Source organism: Oncorhynchus keta, chromosome 2 (genome assembly GCF_023373465.1).
Source record: "Oncorhynchus keta strain PuntledgeMale-10-30-2019 chromosome 2, Oket_V2, whole genome shotgun sequence".
NCBI classification, from domain to species: Eukaryota; Metazoa; Chordata; class Actinopteri; order Salmoniformes; family Salmonidae; genus Oncorhynchus; species Oncorhynchus keta.
In genome coordinates this window covers 78,604,566-78,625,565 of record NC_068422.1, presented here as the reverse complement: position 1 = coordinate 78,625,565, position 21,000 = coordinate 78,604,566, and the positions used below count along the sequence as shown (strand labels likewise).

The following is a 21,000-nucleotide window of genomic DNA, read 5'->3' as shown; positions in this document are numbered from 1 at the left end:
GATATGTACAGCAGTAGATAGATATGTACAGCAGTAGATATGCACAGCAGTAGATATGTACAGCAGTAGATATGTACAGCAGTAGATATGATATGTATGTACAGCAGTAGATATGCACAGCAGTAGATATGTACAGCAGTAGATATGTACAGCAGTAGATATGTACAGCAGTAGATATGTACAGTAGATATGTACAGCAGTAGATATGTACAGCAGTAGATATGTACAGCAGTAGATATGTACAACAGTAGATATGTACAGCAGTAGATATGTACAGCAGTAGATATGTACAGCAGTAGATATGTACAACAGTAGATATGTACAGCAGTAGATATGTACAGCAGTAGATATGTACAGCAGTAGATATGTACACAGTAGATATGTACAGTAGATATGTACAGCAGTAGATATGTACAGCAGTAGATATGTACAGCAGTAGATATGTACAGCAGTAGATATGTACAGCAGTAGATATAGATATGTACAGCAGTAGATATGTACAGCAGTAGATATGTACAGCAGTAGATATGTACAGCAGTAGATATGTACAGCAGTAGATATGTACAGCAGTAGATATGTACAGCAGTAGATATGTACAGCAGTAGATATGTACAGCAGTAGATATGTACAACAGTAGATATGTACAGCAGTAGATATGTACAACAGTAGATATGTACAACAGTAGATATGTACAGCAGTAGATATGTACAGCAGTAGATATGTACAGCAGTAGATATGTACAACAGTAGATATGTACAGCAGTAGATATGTACAGCAGTAGATATGTACAACAGTAGATATGTACAACAGTAGATATGTACAGCAGTAGATATGTACAACAGTAGATATGTACAGCAGTAGATATGTACAACAGTAGATATGCACAGCAGTAGATATGTACAGCAGTAGATATGTACAGCAGTAGATATGTACAACAGTAGATATGTACAGCAGTAGATATGTACAACAGTAGATATGTAGATATGTAACAGTAGATATGTACAACAGTAGATATGTACAACAGTAGATATGTAGATATGTACAGTAGATATGTACAGTAGATATGTACAACAGTAGATATGTAGATATGTACAACAGTAGATATGTACAACAGTAGATATGTACAACAGTAGATATGGACAACAGTAGATATGCACAACAGTAGATAGATAGATATGTACAACAGTAGATATGTACAACAGTAGATATGTAGATATGTACAGCAGTAGATATGTACACAAGATATGTACAGTAGATATGTACAACAGTAGATATGCACAACAGTAGATATGTACAACAGTAGATATGTACAGACAGTAGATATGTACAGCAGTAGATATGTACAAAAGAACCCTGTGGGAGTAGATATGTACAACAGTAGATATGTACAGCAGTATATATATTACAGTAAGCCCCAACTACATCAAGTAAGTAAGCCCACCAACATCTCCTACTGTAACATGTCACAGTCCTTTCATATCCTCTCATCACATCTGAATCCAACTAAAACCTCTGAGATGTTTCAGACCTGGGTACTACAAATAAAAAAGAGACTGATAGGCCAAGGGCAGAGGCCATGAATACACAGAGTCACTCCATGGGTCCAAGTAGTGCACTATTTACGGAATAGGGTGGCATTTCATTGGGACGCAGTTGGTGGCCATTTGGTTTTGCTTGTGCTCCTGCCTGACCAATCAAGAGATGGCTGGGTTACTGCGCATGCGCGCACACACACACACACACACACACACACACACACACACACACACACACACACACACACACACACACACACACACACACACACACACACACACACACACACACACACACACACACACACACACACACACACACACACACACACACACACACACACACACAGTCCCTCCCCCCTGTTGCACTTTGAAGTTCCATTCTGAAACCTTTTGGCCGAGGATCAGACCAGACGGCTGTAAAACAGAATCACTAATTAATTAAGCCAAGTCAAATCTGAAACAGCGTTTGTTGTGGTCGCCAAAGGAGCAGACAGACAGACACAACAGCCTCGTTCTCTTTCCTCTGTATCTAAGCAGATCGATCATGTCTGTCCCGTCTCCTGTCCTCTCGGCTGCAGGCACAATGAAAGGCTACATCCTGGGGAGCAAAAACTTTTTGGAGGAGGAAAATTGAACCCTGTCTTTGATCATCACAGATGCTCAAAGGTACCATTGTGCCATGCGAGGGGGCAAATCTGTAACAAGCCCAATGTGGAGATGGTGATGCTTATCTCCAGGCTAATGAAAAGACCCAGAGGAATACTGTTGGCTATGTCCAAGAGGGCACCCTATCCCCTATGTAGACATAATCTGCTATCTCCCTCTCAGACCTCTCAGACGTCACTGAAATACAGTAGGCCTGCTCTTCATGAGTGGAACTAAATGCTGGCAGAGGATTGGCTGGTGATCTGATGGGAGTGGAGGAGGGACTGGGCTGGCACTCTCAAAATGCCATCATGCCTGATCCAACAGAACCTGCCATTACACACACACACACACACACATAAGACCGCTGTCACTCACTCTCAGACCATCCACACAGAAGTGAAAGCTGAGAGTCACGCAAGTGTGACCAGACACAGAGATACAGGTTTATATAGCTGATTGAGTTATGTAAGCCTCAGTTAATGGCCTTGTGAAAACTACATTTGAAAAGGCACAGAGGAAGTAACTGCAAGATCCAAAGAGTCAAAACACACTACCATCTTGGATCCCTTTTGCTTCATCCCGCTTTGAAATTTTGCAAGGAAGTTATTTTTTAATCCTCACAAACTTTCTTTGAAAATGCTTACTGAAGCCCTGAGGAAAGACAAGCTTTCATATGTGCTTTGGCCTAACGATCATCCGTAACCTCTCTTTGGCTCTCTAAGTCTGTCCCTTTCCCCTTCAACAAACCACTTTCTTTCCAGGGTTATAAAGAATCAAGCCGGAATGCTCCATAAAGGCTTTCATTCATGTTTAAATGTGACTTAAGCAATGAACCCCGGGTCTAAAGAAGAATTGTACCAAATAGAAATCAAGAACTACTTTGATAATAAGATGTCTTTCATAAGTTCTTACTGAAATGTACAACAAATAGTACTTTTACAGAGTCTGTAAGAGAACCATGGTGTATCTACTCTTCTGAGAATGAGGGGAAGAGAAAGGGACCAAGATGGCTCCGAAACGGACACACGGAGGGATTTTGACATGGACAAGGTCTGGTGTGTGGTCATCTAACATTATCATAACTACATGTTCCATCATAGGTTGTATTTATAGTGCTTTTCACCAGGTCTTTAGGCACGTTTATGAGGAGAAGACAGTGATGAGGACCAAAGCATACCTGGCCCACCCCTTAAAATAAACAGCCTGAACTAGCTCAACTCAACGACAAAACTAGCCAGCCGAGACACCATGACCCACATATCTGGCCTGGACCCATCCCAGTCTCCCCTGCTGCCAGTTAAGTAGCACAACAGAGCTCTGGGCTGGTCCCATCCCAGTCTCCCCTGCTGCCAGTTAGGTAGCACAACAGAGCTCTGGGCTGGTCCCATCCCAGTCTCCCCTGCTGCCAGTTAAGTAGCACAACAGAGCTCTGGGCTGGTCCCATCCCAGTCTCCCCTGCTGCCAGTTAAGTAGCACAACAGAGCTCTGGGCTGGTCCCATCCCAGTCTCCCCTGCTGCCAGTTAGGTAGCACAACAGAGCTCTGGGCTGGTCCCCTTCCACTCTCCCCTGCTGCCAGTTAAGTAGCACAACAGAGCTCTGGGCTGGTCCCATCCCAGTCTCCCCTGCTGCCAGTTAGGTAGCACAACAGAGCTCTGGTACTCTTTTCAGATGAAGGGGGAGGCCTTCCACCCTGATTCTTTAATCCTAGATCACACCACACGGGGGGAAAACAGAATAGATGGAGGTGGGTTGCAAAGCACAGAGTGGGAGGGGAGGGCCAAGGAGAAGGTAGGTAAAGGGGGGAGAGAGGAGCTGGGGGAGGGGTTCCATACATCCACCTCATCAGCACATTTCAGGAGCTTTGGGGGGTGTCCTACCTTCTAAACGGTAATGTTCATCACTGATCCCCTCTGCACACGCCTTGTCCAACACATCCTGGAGAAAGAGAAACAGAAACACATTTATTTTTGTGTATTTGTCACGGACCAAGCACAACAAATATATATTCCACCAGAGTTAGCTACAGAGTTTATTTCCATGTTTGTTGTCATACATACAGTATAGAGGAAGAGTAGTCACCATATTAACAAACTATTCTAGATGGACACTGGAGATCTACATTAGAGCCGCCAATACATACTGACATGGCTAAATCCAAATGACAGTATTCAGCTCTATATACACTGTATATGTTTGACAACTGTGAGTTGAAGCTGAGCAGAACCATAAAGTTAGAGAAGACAGTACTGTAATTGAAGAATCTAAACAGAGTGAGCGTATGACTGAATGTCACTGACACACAGTACTGGAGTTGGTCAAAGAACGGCCTCAAATCACTGGTCACAATCACACTCTTCCTGTGGGGAATTGTGGGTTGTCTGTGAGGTTATTTCCGTGACGGGGTCTATCGTCATTGGGGGTAGCGATACGCTGGTGGGATTGTTTTTTCAGTCCACCCGACCCGAGCCCCTCCTGGCAGCCGTGTCTGTGAGTGCATACCAATGGGACTGCGTGATATGTGAGCACAGGGCTTCACCATGGAAAATGCCAACTCAGGTGTTTCTGTGGCATTACAGTCATCTGGCCCAATAACCATTACACACACACACCCCTGATCTGAGAGTTCTCTTTCACATACCCCTGATCTGAGAGTTCTCTTTCACATACCCCTGATCTGAGAGTTCTCTTTCACATACCCCTGATCTGAGAGTTCTCTTTCACATACCCCTGATCTGAGAGTTCTCTTTCACATACCCCTGATCTGAGAGTTCTCTTTCACATACCCCTGATCTGAGAGTTCTCTTTCACATACCCCTGATCTGAGAGTTCTCTTTCACACACACCCCTGATCTGAGAGTTCTCTTTCACATACCCCTGATCTGAGAGTTCTCTTTCATACACACCCCTGATCTGAGAGTTCTCTTTCACATACCCCTGATCTGAGAGTTCTCTTTCACACACACCCCTGATTTGAGAGTTCTCTTTCACACACACACCCCACACACCCTGATCTGAGAGTTCTCTTTCATACACACCCCTGATCTGAGAGTGCTCTTTCACACACACCCCTGATTTGAGAGTTCTCTTTCACACACACACCCCTGATCTGAGAGTTCTCTTTCATATACACCCCTGATCTGAGAGTTCTCTTTCACACACATCGGAAAAAGCTCTCTCTCTCTCGCTCTGGCATAGACATACATAATACTGAAAACACTCTCACACCATAAACCTACAGAGATATAAACCCAGAGACATACTAACTACATTATAAACACAGTACACCCTATCCCTTGTGTGAAGTACCTACTCCAGCAATCAAATCAAAAACCACTAAAACAACACCTGAGCTGTTTGATATAGTCTATGTGGAGCTACTAGCTCTCTCCCCTCTCCCCTCTCTGTGTTAAAGAGGTGGATTTATGACAGTGAGAACGTGTAGGAGAGATTTGGGTTTAATCCAGTAGAGAGGTAGAGTTCAGCTGGTGTGATCCTAGCCCAGTCAGCCTAGTAGAGCAGCTCTGCAGTGTACCCAGTGGGGTGGCACCTCAGGAGGAGTATACACCACATCACTGACTGACTGACTGACTAACTATAGTGCACTAAATATGGAGTAGGGTGCCATTTGGGACACAGCTTGACTGAGGCTGTCTGAATCATTAAAACCTCCTCAGGATGTAGCCAGGTTCCTCTCTCCCCCACGGAGCTGAAACCTTACCAGCCTGCTATTTAAACTAGGCCTAGACTAATATGGTCAGGCCCAAAAGAAGCCAGCCCAGGAGATAAAAATCAGACACTGACTATGTGGAAGAATTGAGAGTAGAGATGGAGATAGGAGGGAGTGGGCGGTGGGGCGGTGGGGAGAGAGTTATATGAAGTAGTGTTGTGTTGCTGCTTAGGCGCTCAGCCCCTGCTTTGCCTTTGCAAGGCAGCCAGCAGAGCAGTCTGCAGCAGACAGGGTAAGTAACAGGAGAGGCTCTCCATGTGTACGATGCTTTAAAAGATGTCCCTGGCCAACACAAGAACACACTCAGGACCTGAATGTCTCAACACTACTGAAATCCTGCTGCTAGCACACATCTGTAAAGCATTTCTGAATGCCTCGTATTTACAAGATCCTCAGCAGGGGCTCTGAATGTAGCACAGATTAAGCTGTCGTGTGTGTGTGTGTGTGTGTGTGTGTGTGTGTGTGTGTGTGTGTGTGTGTGTGTGTGTGTGTGTGTGTGTGTGTGTGTGTGTGTGTGTGTGTGTGTGTGTGTGTGTGTGTGTGTGTGTGTGTGTGTGTGTGTGTGTGTGTGTGTGTGTGTGTGTGTGTGTGTGTGTGTGTGTGTGTGAGAGAGAGAGAGAGAGAGAGAGAGAGAGAGAGAGACAGAGACAGAGACAGAGACAGAGACAGAGAGAGCTGCAGTCAGATGGCTGTCCATGAGTGGCGTCAGGACTGTCTCTGTAGGTCAGGCAGGCAGGCAGAGTTCTTCAGGTCAGAGGAGGAGGGCTCTGGAGCGCCAGCTGACAACTTAATTGTCAGTAGTACTGCAGCCAGCATTGGCACCACAGCCACAGAGCTCCAGGTCTACAGTACTCTTTACAATTAAGGTCCAGGCCTGTACAGTAACCCCAGCCACCCAGGACCCAGCCCAGGCCACAGCCTCCTTCCATAAACACCCAGATAAATCACCCCTCAATCAACATTCCTCCAGCCTCTCACACTCACACTCAGTATTGAGTCGAAAACATTTTCTGTTTTTGATGAATGACACAAAATGGAGGGATTAGCCAAGAACATGAGAACAGGGGAAAGAGGAATGTGCTAATTGGTTGTTGTCTGTGATGATGGATGGCAGCAGTATTATTAGTATGCTGGGGTTACTCCGGGATCTGCTCTTGGCATCTCTGCTTAATGTTGAAAATGTTTTTATACATTCGGTAAAAAAACCTCAACCCCTTTCTCGCCCCCTTCCCCTTTCTCTCTCACTCCCTCTCCCCTTCCCCTCTCGTTTCTCTCTCGTTCCTCTCTCACTCCCTCTCGTTTCTCTCTCTCACTCCCTTCTCGTTTCTCTCTCACTCCCTATGCCCTCTCTCCTGCCCCTCCCTCCCTCACCCCCATCTCATTTCGCTCTCACTCCCTCCTTTCTCTCACTCCTTTCCTCTCCTTCGCTCTCTCACTCCCCCTCCCCCTCTCGTTTCCCTCTCTCACCCCTTCTCGTTTCTCTCTTCCTCACTCCCTCCCCATCACTCCCTCCCTCTCTCCATCACTCCCTCCCCCTTTCCATCACTCACTCCCCCTCTCCTCTCTCACTCACTCTATCTTAATCACTAACTCACTCCCCCACTCTCTCCTCAATCACTCCCACTCTCCTCTCTCACTCACTACCCCTCTCCCTCACTCACTCCCACTCTCCTCTCACTCACTCACTCAATCCCCCTCTCCTCTCTCTCACTCACTCCCCCTATCCTCTCTCTCTCTCTCTCTCTCTCTCTCTCTCTCTCTCTCTCTCTCTCTCTCTCTCTCTCTCTCCCTCTCCCTCTCCTCTCTCACTCCCCTTCTCTTCTCTCACTCACCCTCTCTTTTCTCTCTCACTCACTCCCCCTCTCACTCACTCACTCACTCACTCACTCACTCACTCACTCATTCCCCCTCTCACTCACTCACTCCACCTCTCCCCTCACTCACTCACCCACTCCCCTCTCTCACTCCCTCCCCCTCTCCATCACTCACTCACTCCCCCTCTCCTCTCTCACTCACTCACTCACTCACTCACTCACTCACTCACTCACTCACTCACTCACTCACTCCTCTATCTCAATCACTAACTCACTCCCCCACTCTCTCCTCCATCACTCCCACTCTCCTCTCTCACTCACTACCCCTCTCCCTCACCACACTCCCACTCTCCTCTCACTCACTCACTCAATCCCCCTCTCCTCTCTCTCACTCACATCTCTCACTCCCCTTCTCTTCTCTCACTCACCCTCTCTTTTCTCTCTCACTCACTCACTCCCCCTCTCACTCACTCCCCCTCTCACTCACTCACTCCACCTCTCCCCTCACTCACTCACCCACTCCCCTCTCTCACTCCCTCCCCCTCTCCATCACTCACTCACTCACTCACTCCCCCTCTCCTCTCTCACTCACTCACTCACTCACTCACTCCTCACTCCCCCTCTCTCTCTCACTCATCTCTTCTCTCTCACTCGCTCCCCCTCTCCTCACTCACTCCTCCCCTCTCCTCACTCACTCGCTCCCCCTCACCTCTCTCTCACTCCCCCTCTCCTCTCTCTCTCACTCACTCACCCTCTCCTCTCTCACTCCCCCTTTCCTCTCACTCACTCCCCCTCTCCTCTCACTCACTCCCCCTCTCGACACACACTCAAAGTTTGAACTCCAGAACTGCCTAAAATTCCAGAACTGCCCAAAATTCCCCATCTTAAGATTCCTCTGGTCTTAGCAATGAAGTGACAATGTCTCTCGTTCTTTCTTTCAGGGCCTTGTCCCAAAGGAACACTAAGGCCACTCTCTTTGTTCAGCAGCTCCAGGGCCTGTTGTGGCCCAGTCAGCAGGCTTTAATGGAGCTACAATAACACTTTCAGTGAGGCTCAGGTCCTCATCTCCTCACCAGGCAGGCAGAGGGCTGGACCAGCTTTATTCAGCGCTATGAGAATTAAGTTTAATCCCCCGAACCTCACTTCAGACTCTGGTGGTGACACACTGAGCACTCCATTGTCTTCAGCCCCTCCCTGCCACCTCAACATCTCCATTTAGATCAATGGAGGACCTGGCCCAGGCCCGCACCCCTCAGGCCCGCACCCCTCAGGCCCGCACCCCTCAGGCCCGCACCCCTCAGGCCCGCACCCCTCAGGCCCTCACCCCTCAGGCCCGCACCCCTCAGGCCTGCACCCCTCTCTACTGTGGGACTGACTGCTCTTTTCTTCCTGGGGAGCTCACAGGGACCCCACAGCCCCCAGGTTTGAGGATTGGTGAATACTGACTAGTGACCTCTGTCCTCTTTTAGGGGGTTCTAAAAAAGGTTTAGGACTTGTTTTAGTTCATTGATGGATTCTTTGCTGGCTCAATAAATGGAAGATTTCACACAGGATGCTTACTGATTTTTTTTAAATTCCCACTTCAAAGTTGTTTCATCCTCTGCTTCAGCGTCAATGTGGGATCAAATACACAAGTGTCTATATTAAAGAATAATTTATACTATTGTTAAAATGTTTTTCAGTGATTGCATCTTTTGTTCATCCAACCTTTATTCTTCATCTTCATCCAATGACCGTGTTTTCCACTGGCTATAAGCATGGTAATCAGCTGACCTTAAAAGAGCCATCCATCTTGACCTGTCGTGTCAGGCCAATGAGCCAATCACAGGCCTGTCTGGTGACCTATGTGGGGTCAAGGGTCACAATAGGAGTTGCAGCTTAGGGCAAACAGAGTCAGGGACAAGGCCAAGAGCTGCACCACTTTGATCATCTCAAGTAGACCTCAATGAACACTGCCTCTTCCTGTATCGTTCATACCTTCAGTAAACGTCTTCCATACTATATATGCTTATCAAATGTGCTTCCCTGGTCTAACTCTATACAAAACAAAAAAGTGAAGGCCCAGCTGCTCAGTTAAGCACTGGTCGAGGAGAATGAATTGCTCAGATGATGAACATTGCGTGATACTGTACGTGTAAAGGTCTTTTGGCTTGTTTTCTGTGTTCACGACTGGTGTTATGGAGTGTTTATGAAGGTTTTACGAAGACTACAGTGAAGCGTCACTTTCCCAGCTCTGCAGAACGTATTTGGGCGCTACTCCAGAGCTTCAGAGTATCATGAAATGCTGTAAGCACATGAACAAGCCTCTTTCCTCCAATGCTTGGGACCACCAAAAACACTTTTCCAGACATGATGTTTAATGTTCTGTGGAATCCAAAGTTTAAAGCATTTTGCTTTCAACAGGAGCCAGACCCTTCAGAGCGTTTTCTCTTCTGGGCTTGGAGGATGGAGGATTGTATGGCCCCAGTGTGTTTTAAAGTTGTTAAAGCCCCTTCACAGAAAGTGATTTATTCCTAGAGCAGCACAAGACAGGAACACAGTGTGACTATGCTGCAGTACAGCATCCCACCTAGCTACATCAGTACTGGACAGGCTGCCCGCTCTGTCTACTAGGGTTGTTTGATTTGGCCTTTGAATCAAAATGGCGGACCCACAATGAGACACATAAATATGGATTTGAATAAGGGAAAATAAAGAAAAATAAAGGAAAACCCAGATTTGCATATTTACAAATAATAATATTTAAGAACTAACATTGGTTATATTGAGAGTTTAAGTGAGCCAAGAGAGCCACTGACTTCTGGGGTGAAGAGCAAATCATAGACTGACTGAAGTTTGGCAAGTTAGTGCATGAGGTTGCCATGGGGGCCCGCCAGCCTAACCCAGGCACTGTGTTCACAGACAGACTGGGCCGTGTGTGTGTACGTGCACGTGTGCATAAGTGCGTGTGTAATTACATGTGTGTGACTGTGTGGTTGTGAGTGCATTCAGTGTATGAGTGCGTGTGTAACTACCATGTGTGTGTTTACGTGTGTAAGTGTGGGGTTGTGGAAAGTCCTACAAGGTCCTGGTCTCAACGCTGTCTGCCTCCACCCAACACAGGCGGCTGACAATTTACTCGGGCGGCCGGCGACAGCTCCCCCTGATCGTGCGCCAGCCAGCCGGGGCGCAGGGTTCGGTGGAGGCAAACAGGAGGCCTCAGGAACAGCGTTGGGTTGGAGCAGTGTTACTAGCACTCCTTCAAAACCCAGGAAAAATCTCATTATGAGAGTGAAGCGTTGGGTTGGGAGTCTCCCGCTGCTCTCTGCTCTGCTCTCCCAGGCAGTGCTGGAACTGGAGAACACCTTCAGGTCTGACATTTAGGCTGGAGCAAGACAGGCCCAGGCAGGGAGGGAAACAACACATGGAAGGCCATTTAGGGAATGTGAGGAAGACGAGAGAGAGGGGAGAACGAGGGAATGGTTGGTGGCCATGTTTGTCTGGTTGTCTGTCTGTTAGGCCTGCTGGGTCCTTTTGACAGAGAGATAGAGGATCACAGCCCATAGGCCTTACCCGAAGCCAGAGGAAATGTAACCTTTATTTAACAAGGCAAGTCAGTTAAGAACACATTCTTATTTACAATGATGGCCTACCCCGGCCAAACACGGACGACACTGGGCAAATTGTGCACCGCCCTATGGGACTCCCAATCACGGCCGGTTGTGATACAGCCTGGATTCGAACCAGGATGTCTGTAGTGACACCTCTAACACTGGGATACGATGCTGTGCCTCAGACAGCTGTGCCACTAGGGAGCCCAGGTTTCAAAAAAGGAAAGGGTCATGAATACCCCAGAAAACCACACCACACCATTGCTAACATCTGAAATGTATATATACATTCAATTCATAATGAAAGAAATCAACTAAAACTGCTCGTTTTTAAAGCCAAGACATTTCCAAATGGCTTGATGACAATACTATAGGTTGCAGCACACAAATGGCTGACGTTGAAATCTTAGAACTAAAAGAACAAAAAGTATATTGGTTTTAGGAAATTAGCTTAAGGTGTAGTGTTAGTGGAACAGGACATCTTGAGAGCAAATGCCCATCCCCTCTCCGCCCCCAACAGAGTAAGCTGAGACTCTCCGGAGGCTGGTTCAAAGGTTTGGGTCTGGTGATGCGACTATATCCTTGAGAAGGAGGATCCGGATCAGAGAGTTAGAAGTGCAGTGACCCTTTTAATTGTGTGGTACTGTTTTCGAAAACAGACCGCATCAGCAGACACCAGAGAGCAGGTTGAAAACTGAGTCAAATGGGGTGGAACTACATGGATTTGTCCAATAAGAAATGCAAATGTGTTTTCTGTTGTCATAATGAACATGACCCAAGACTCAGCTTTAGTTCTTCATGTGAACCGCTCCTCCTCCTCACTCGTCTCTACCTGACATTTAACAGCCACAGTCAGACAAGGCGGCACGTACTGACAAAACACGACGCCTTGAGATCGTTCCAAGATAGAAAGTGTTGTTGTGAGGTAGTGAACGGAGCACTGCCTCTAAGCATGGCTTCAAAAGGATCGGTTTGCACACATGAAATTAAGATCTCAGAAAATCATATACTGTAGTGAACTTGGCAGGAAAGAGAAAGACACATCTACCAGGGTGGAGAAAGCAGACAGCCAATTATTGTGCAACACATCTGTTAAATCAACAGCCATCTCTGTGTGCATGTGCGCTGAGTAAACATAATGTAGGTGTCTGCATGTAGCATGTAGAACTATGAGCCAGAACCAGAGAGACCTGTTCTGTTGTTCAACTGTGAAGAGCCTATCCTCTCGGGCCAAAACATCTGATGCTACTTTGAGGTATTTCTTGGGTTCCCTCCAAAATCATAGATACTTGGACAGACTCCAACATCATAGATCTTTATTATGCACAACTGCATAAAAGCAGAGGAGAGGCCGTTTGACATGCCAAGAAAAGAGACATATCTGTTTTCTTTTACAATGCTATTTGATGCACATTTGATAATCAACTGAATGTTTTCGCTGAGATCAAAGCATGTCAAGGCAATCCAAGGTTTGATCTTGAGGTTCTTTTCAACTTGTAAGCCAAGTCCAGCCTGATCAGATAAAACCCTCTTCAAGGAAACAGAGAATGTTTCCTTGAACTCTAACTGGACCATAACAACTCACTGACTGAACTCCAGGTCGCCCGTTTGAAACACCATGCCAGATGGTCGGAGGATGACGGTGGCTAATTGGACACTTCTGAAGGAGCAGAGTGGACCAGACACCTTCATTGCAGTCGGCGAGGTTACGGTGCAGACTCTGCGGCCCCATGCCTGACACTGCTTACTCACAGCACACCCACGTGTCTTCCCTTCCTGCCTATGACCCAGGAAGGAAATTATTGCCACAGGCTGGGGATTCGTCAGCAGTCAGTCCGCCAGTCAGGTTGGAGGAAGCTGCCTTATGGTGTGTATGGTATGCAGTGAGCAGCACCAGGGCTCGGTGATGGCTACGCTTGGCTGGATAGGAGAGATGGAGAGGCCTGGAAGGATGCATGCCAGCGGGCTTACCATCTTATCTCTAGTTAACTGGATAGGTCACACACAGACAGCTCTCAACACTGGGAAGAAGTCCTGTGATTGGAGGTGTTGTGGTGTCCAACCTCGTGGATTAATGCTGGTATGTTTAGTGACATTTGGTGTGTCTGTGCCTTTGGATCCCAGATTTAACTCATGGGCCTGGAGAGAGAAAAGTGTGTGTGCGTGTGTGCATGACCGTGCCTGCTTGCATGTGGTCCCGTCTGCGTGAATCCAGCTCTGTTGACAGCCCCCCAGAAGACTCCTCCCCTAATGACTGGCTCTGGCTTTTATAGTCTGATTGGTGGACAGGCCGTGTGCAGTAATTTTAACCAAGTCAGATTAACATTGCAAACATTGCTGGTCACATGACCTCATCCACATCAAAGGCTTCCCCTTAAAAGGCTCAGTAGAATATTAGTGAAGATTTACAGCCCTCATTTCTGTGCTTCAGAAACATGCTGATTTGAGCTAATCTCCCTCCCTCCTTCCCTCTTCGTGGTTCATGTGGGAAGTTAGCCAACGCCTTAATGACCCATTTACAAAACTTTTACACCTGCAAAGATAATCTTTTACAGCTCTGCTAGCTTGCTAACCCCTTCAGTAACACACACCACTGTAACCTGCCTGTTTCTCAAGGCATAAAGCAAGGTATTTATGAGGGCTTTGAAAAATATGTAACCACAGCAATTAGCTTTTATCAGGCTGTTTATCAAACAAGTATCTCACAGAGAGGAGGAGAAAATGGCTGCTTGATCAAGGGTCTTTAAAGCTCATGTTATTCTGCAGTTGGTTCCCCCCAGCCCAGCAGCAGAGAAGGTGTTCATGGAGATACAGTAGATAGACCATATGATCTCCAGGTGGACTGCTCTCAATTCAATTCAATTCAATTCAAGGGGCTTTATTGGAATGGGAAACATGTTAACATTGCCAAAGCAAGTGAGGTAGATAATATACAAAAGTGAAACAAATAGTAAAAATGAAGAGTAAACTCTACACTCACAGAAGATCCAAAATAATAAAAACATTACAAGTGACATAAGTATATATACAGTGTTGTAACGATGTACAAATGGTTAAAGTACAAATGGTTAAAGTACAAAAGGGGAATAAATAAGCATAAATATGGGTTATATTTACAATGGTGTGTGTTCTTCACTGGTTGACCTTTTCTTGTGGCAACAGGTCACACATCTTGCTGCTGTGATGGCACACTGTGGTATTTCACCCAGTAGTTATGGGAGTTTATCAAAATTGGGTTTGTTTTTGAATTCTTTGTGGATCTGTGTAATCTGAGGGTAATATGTGTCTCTAATATGGTCATAAATTGGGCAGGAGGTTAGGAAGTGGTCCTTCTGTAGCTCAGTTGGTAGAGCATGGCGCTTGTAACGCCAGGGTAGTGGGTTCGATTCCCGGGACCACCCATACTTTGTATGCACACATGACTGTAAGTCGCTTTGGATAAAAGCGTCTGCTAAATGGCATATATAGGAAGTGCAACTCAGTTTCCACCTCATTTTGTGGGCAGTGTGCACATAGCCTGTCTTCTCTTGAGAGCCAGGTCTGCCTATGACAGCCTTTCAAGGCTATGCTCACTGAGTCTGTACATAGTCATACCACCTCTGGCCTGCTCGCCTCCCTACCACTGAGGAAGTACAGTTCCCGCTCAGCCCAGTCAAAACTGTTCGCTGCTCTGGCCCCCCAATGGTGGAACAAACTCCCTCACGACGCCAGGACAGCGGAGTCAATCACCACCTTCCGGAGACACCTGAAACCCCACCTCTTTAAGGAATACCTAGGATAGGATAAAGTAATCCTTCTCACCCCCTTAAAAGATTTAGATGCACTATTGTAAAGTGGCTGTTCCACTGGATGTCATAAGGTGAATGCACCAATTTGTAAGTCGCTCTGGATAAGAGCGTCTGCTAAATGACTTAAATGTAATGTAAATGTAATAGTCAAAGCTTTCCTTAAGTTTGGGTCAGTCACAGTGGTAAGGTATTCTGCCACGGTGTACTCTCTGTTTAGGGCCAAATAGCATTCTAGTTTGCTCAGTTTTTTTGTTTATTCTTTCCAATGTGTCAAGTAATTATCTTTTTGTTTTCTCATGGTTTGATTGGGTCTAATTGTGCTGCTGTCCTGGGGCTCTGTGGGGTGTGCTTGTGAACAGAGTCCCAGGACCAGCTTGCTTAGGGGACTCTTCTCCAGGTTCATCTCTCTGTAGGTGATGGCTTTGTTGGTGGTTATAGAATTTAACGTCTCTTTTCTGGATTTGGATAATTAGTGGGTATCGGCCTAATTCTGCTCTGCATGCATTATTTGGTGTTCTACGTTGTACACAGAGGATATTTTTGCAGAATTCTGCATGCAGAGTCTCAATTTGGTGTTTGTCCCATTTTGTGAATTCTTGGTTGGTGAGTGGACCCCAGACCTCACAACCATAAAGGGGTTCTATAAGTGATTCAAGTATTTTTAGCCAGATCCTAATTGGTATGTGAAATTTTATGTTCCTTTATGTTCCATGATGGCATGGAATGCCCTTCTTGCCTTGTCTCTCAGATCGTTCACAGCTTTGTGGAAGTTACCTGTGGGGTTGATGTTTAGGCCAAGGTATAGTTTTTGTGTGCTCTAGGCCAACAGTGTCTAGATGGAATTTGTATTTGTGGTCCTGGTGACTGGACCTTTTTTAGAACACCATTATTTTGGTCTTAATGAGATTTACTGACAGGCCCAGGTCTGACAGAATCTGTGCAGAAGATCTAGGTGCTGCTGTAGGCCCTCCTTGGTTGGTGACAGAAGCACCAGATCATCAGCAAACAGTATACATTCGACTTCAGATTCTAGTAGGGTGTGGCCGGGTGCTGCAGACTGTTGTAGTGCCCTCGCCAATTCTTTGATATATATGTTAAAAAGGGTGGGGCTTAAGCTCCATCCCTGAAATGTGTGTTTTTTGCCTATTTTAACCTCACACTTGTTGTTTGTGTACATCAATTTTATAATGTTGTATGTTTTCCCCCCAACACCACTTTCCATCAATTATAGCAGACATTCATGCCAAATTGAGTCGAAGGCTTTTTTGAAATCAACAAAGGATGAGAAGACTTTGCCTTTGTTTTGATTTGTTTGTTTGTCAGTTAGGTTGTGCAGGGTGAATACATGGTCTGTCGTATGATAATTTGGTAAAAAGCCAATTTGACATTTGCTCAGTACATTGTTTTCACTGAGGAAATGTACAAGTCTGCTATTAATGCAGAGGATTTTCCCAAGGTATGCTGTGATGCATACCCAACGGTAGTTATTGGGGTCAAATTTGTCTCCACTTTTGTGGATTGGGATGATCAGTCCTTGGTTCCAAATATTGGGGAAGATGCCAGAGCTAAGGATGATGTTAAAGAGTTTAAGTATAGCCAATAGTCAGTCTCAGTCATACACACCACCCCCCCCCCCCCCAAAGGGCTTGATTGGCACTGGAAACATATGGTTACATTGCCATAGCAAGTGAAATAGATGAACAGTAAACATTACACAAAAGTCTCAAAAGGAATAGAGACAATTCAAATGTCATAGTATGGCTATGTACAGTCTTGTAACGATGTGAAAATAGTTCAAGTACAAAAGGGAAAAAAATTCACATAAATATGGGTTGCGTTTGTTCTTCACTCTCGAACACATTCTCCGCCAGCCAGCCCAGCCATGATGAACCCTCGTTGGGAGAAAGCCTCCATTCCCAGGGGGATTGGAAAGGAATGGAGACTGCTTGTCACTTGGCCTTGATTTACAGGTGGCCCAGTCTGCCAAGAGTAGCAAATCACTATGTTATAGTCCTTGTCTTTGAATGTAGAGTGAAGTGAAGCACATTTCAAAAGAATGGAAGAGATGAGGGGAGAGGAGCAGTATAGGCAACAGAGACAGTGTTACACCTCATCTCTGTCTGAGGGCCTGGGGGTTAAAACTGCAATCACATACCTCTCACCTCCGCACAGGAAATGATGGAGTTCTTTGGAACCATCTAGCTATACTGCCAAGCTATTAGCCCAGTGCAAGAGCCGTATGCGTTCCAGAGGGCTTGACACAGTGTGTATAGGAAGTCTGGGTAATTAGTTGAAGTATCATGAGTTGGTTTAGGAGGCGGTGCTGTAGGGGTATGTGTGGGTTCAGACGCAGGTCTAACGTGCTTCAGAATGTGGGAGGGAGGAAGGGGGTCTATAGCCCTCAGGGGAAGTAGAAAGTGACAGGCACTTCAGCCTTACCACAGACAGAGCACTGGGGAGATATCCAGCTAAACACACCTCTGTTCTCTACCTTGTCAGGAAATGACATCTGGGCCTACATCTGCTCTGACTGCCCTTCTTTCAATGTCCCAAGCCATTATCTAAAGGGACCATTCACAGCCACTTCCAGATAGTTGTGTCTAGTTTTTAAACCTAGGACAAAGGTGGAATAAGGTTTAGGTGAACAATTTCTAAGGTTGACATGAGAAGGAACCCAGAGACCTGGAAGACAGAGTCACCACACCTTAGACCACACAGACTTTATTAGAGCCTATAGGAGGACTTTTTCAGCCCAGTCCAGACAGACACCCTCCCTAGTCCACGTCATATGTAACTCTCTCATGTTGAGCTTTAAACTTTACACAAACATTATGTCTAATTACAGACAACTTCTCAACTTAGCAAATAAACACAGGGGCAGAAATAAGCACTTCCAACTCCAGAGAGCACTCTGGTGCCAGTGGCAGGTTTAAGGGTTTCTATTCATAGCTCTAACCAGAACTAGTGGTCAGGGTTAGCTGTCAGTCATGATAATGAACTTTGGTGGAGCATGTTGTTCACGCTCGTGCTTGACTGAATCCTTTGCAAGCACACACACAAACAATTGCCTGTACAGCACGTGTGAGCACTACCGCACACGCACACACAGGAAAAGTTACCAGTGACAAACCAATCAGGAAACGGGAACTCAAACAGGAAGGACCAAAACAAATCTCTGAGCACCCCACTCACAGAATCTAGAACTCCATCATTGAACCTCTCACTTTTGTTGGTTTCAAAGATCTTGGGAAATGTGTAGCATTAGCAGCGGCCTCATAATCTCAAGTGAAAGTATCACACCGACGGCATACAGGCGGATTGGCTTTGAAGCATCAAATATGAAGCGGCACCGTCAGTTTGTTCCACTTCCACCCCCTTCAGGCAACCCCTGTATTTCACTCACAGATTTCAAAATCTGTGAGGTTCCACTGATACTGCAGCAGAAAGTTAAAGCAGAACCGTTTCACATAGATAGCTCACTCAGAAGGAGGAGGTGAACGACACACTGCATTTGAAACAGTATTTCCATCTGCCCCAGGTGCACCTCAGAAAGGGATGCAACATCAGCTAAGCCCACCACAGTTCGATGTCTGGGAACACCTAAGCTAGGCCCACCACAGTCCGATGTCGGGGAACACCTAAGCTAAGCCCACCACAGTCCAATGTCTGGGAACACCTAAGCTAAGCCCACCACAGTCCAATGTCTGGGAACACCTAAGCTAAGCCCACCACAGTCCAATGTCTGGGAACACCTAAGCTAGGCCCACCACAGTCCAATGTCTGGGAACACCTAAGCTAGGCCCACCACAGTCCAATGGCTGGGAACACCTAAGCTCGGCCCACCACAGTCCAATGGCTGGGAACACTTAAGCTAGAAGAACACTGAAGCTTCTGGAGTGGAAATGACCCATAGATGTTACAGTGTTTAGTAATTAAAGTTGTGCTATTAGAGTTGAATGGGGTAGCAGAGGCAAGACAGTGAGGCATGTGTTAACATCTGCCTGGTGGGGAGGCCTACAGCTCAGGGCCCTGGATGTTCCTACACACTCATCCCTGTCCCCTGAGCACTGGCATTAGCCCTCAGGAGATTCCCCCAGCTGTCCTCATCATCCACACAGTCACATGCAGACACAACCCAACAAAAACAACTCTGGACAATATAATCAGAGGTCACGGATGAAGAACCAACCAGCCACGTACCCCCACAAACCAGTAGCCACAGTTAAACGCTTGACAGCCTGTGGCCACTTTACTTTCAGTTCCATTCAGAGTTCACACAGACCAAGCACTCTTCCGGTTGAGGTTCCTCTATCTGTGTTTAGCATGAGTAATGGAGTTAAGGTTAACAGCAAGGCCAAATGGGCCTTCAGGGACTCCTGCCTGGTCGTCCTGACCCAGTGACAGGCTGTGACGTGGGGTAAAGTCCTCTCCTCTCTGGGCCTCACTCAGGCACCTGTGGAGCATAAACACACCGGAGAGCAGTGCCTTCCTTTACAGCTGGGCCTCCCGCTCCTGTCCTGTGTTTGGGCTTCACTCAACCGAAAACATCCCCTAACAGACAATCCAAAGAAACCTCCAGTCCATGCCAGCTCCCTCCAGCCCATGCCGAAAACATCCCCTAACAGACAATCCAGGCCCAGGTAGGCAACCTCTCTCCAGGCGCCATGGGTCCCAGGCACGATGGGAAGGGCCTACGTCCCACGCTGGATGTCAGGAGGAGGCCACAACGGTCCCAGAGCTGTTTAATGTTTATCTATGCCCCACTTCCTCTAGTGGTCATCCTGTGTCTGAAGCAGAGAGTAACTACTCCAAGAGTTGTAGACTGGAGACCATCATTGGTGTCATCCTACTAATGAAAACATACAAATGTGGAAGTAGACTAAATTGGTATTTGGCTGTTACTAATCCTAAATCAACAAGTAAATAAATATGTTGAGAGAGAGTGTGCCTGACTATGTGTGTAATTGCAGTTTTTTATATATATATATATATATATATACCTTTATTTAACTAGGCAAGTCAGTTAAGAACAAATTCTTATTTTCAATGACGGCCTAGGAACAGTGGGTTAACTGCCTTGTTCAGGGGCAGAACAACAGATTTTTACATTGTCAGCTTGGGGATTCGATCTTGCAACCTTTAGGTTACTGGTCCAACGCTCAACCACTTGGCTACCTGCCGCCCCATCTGATGATCTTGTCCTATTTATAAGAGCCATATACATGCAGCGACTTTGACTGCTCAGTCAAATTATTCAGTGCTTAATACATGGGCCGGAGCGTAACCCACTGGGGGACCACATAAACAAACAAGAGATAATTATTCAGGGTTTAAACGCTTAAACGCCCACTTCAGCAGAGCCTTTTAAGTGTGTGATTAACGGGCACTGAGCTTCACATGGAATGCTCAGCGGAACCCAACGCCACTACAGGAGTTTCTGTCCCTCTCAATCTCCCCCTCTCCTTCTCTCCCACTCAGCCTATACATGGTCCTGCCTCACACGCACCATCTTTACCAAGTCTTCCTGTCCCATATAACATCCATTACTACCAACACTCTCTGTGACAATCCCTTTTCAATCAGCCAGTGTAAAAAAAATAAAATGGGGACATAGTTTACCGATAGAGGATCTGAATTTGATCACTCTTTTGCAAAGCAGGAAGTGCAAACTTGTAGTGTATGAGTTTTTAAAATGCTTCTAAAGTTTGTCATTTCCAATTTGAAATTTCAGACTTGATTTTCCCTAATGAAAAATGTATCAACTCCTAAAAAAAATCCATTAATTATAATCCACATTTAATTTTGCTGCAGGATTATTTTCACGCTGTAGGAAACTGGCTCAAATTAAGATCCTACATCTGTATTTGCTTTCTAAATCTGTTGTTCTGTGTCTG

At 46.1% G+C, this 21,000-nt stretch overlaps 1 protein-coding gene across 1 annotated transcript in view; it reads right to left on the bottom strand.

Moving 5' to 3' along the window:
- The window catches only part of LOC118362659 (protein naked cuticle homolog 1-like), a 41,257-nt gene that overhangs the window by 11,661 nt on the left and 8,596 nt on the right, over nt 1–21,000 (bottom strand). The window contains exon 4 of the mRNA XM_052484696.1: nt 4,065–4,122. Within this exon, the coding sequence (XP_052340656.1) occupies nt 4,065–4,122 (58 nt within the window). The remainder of the gene's footprint in view (nt 1–4,064; nt 4,123–21,000) is intronic.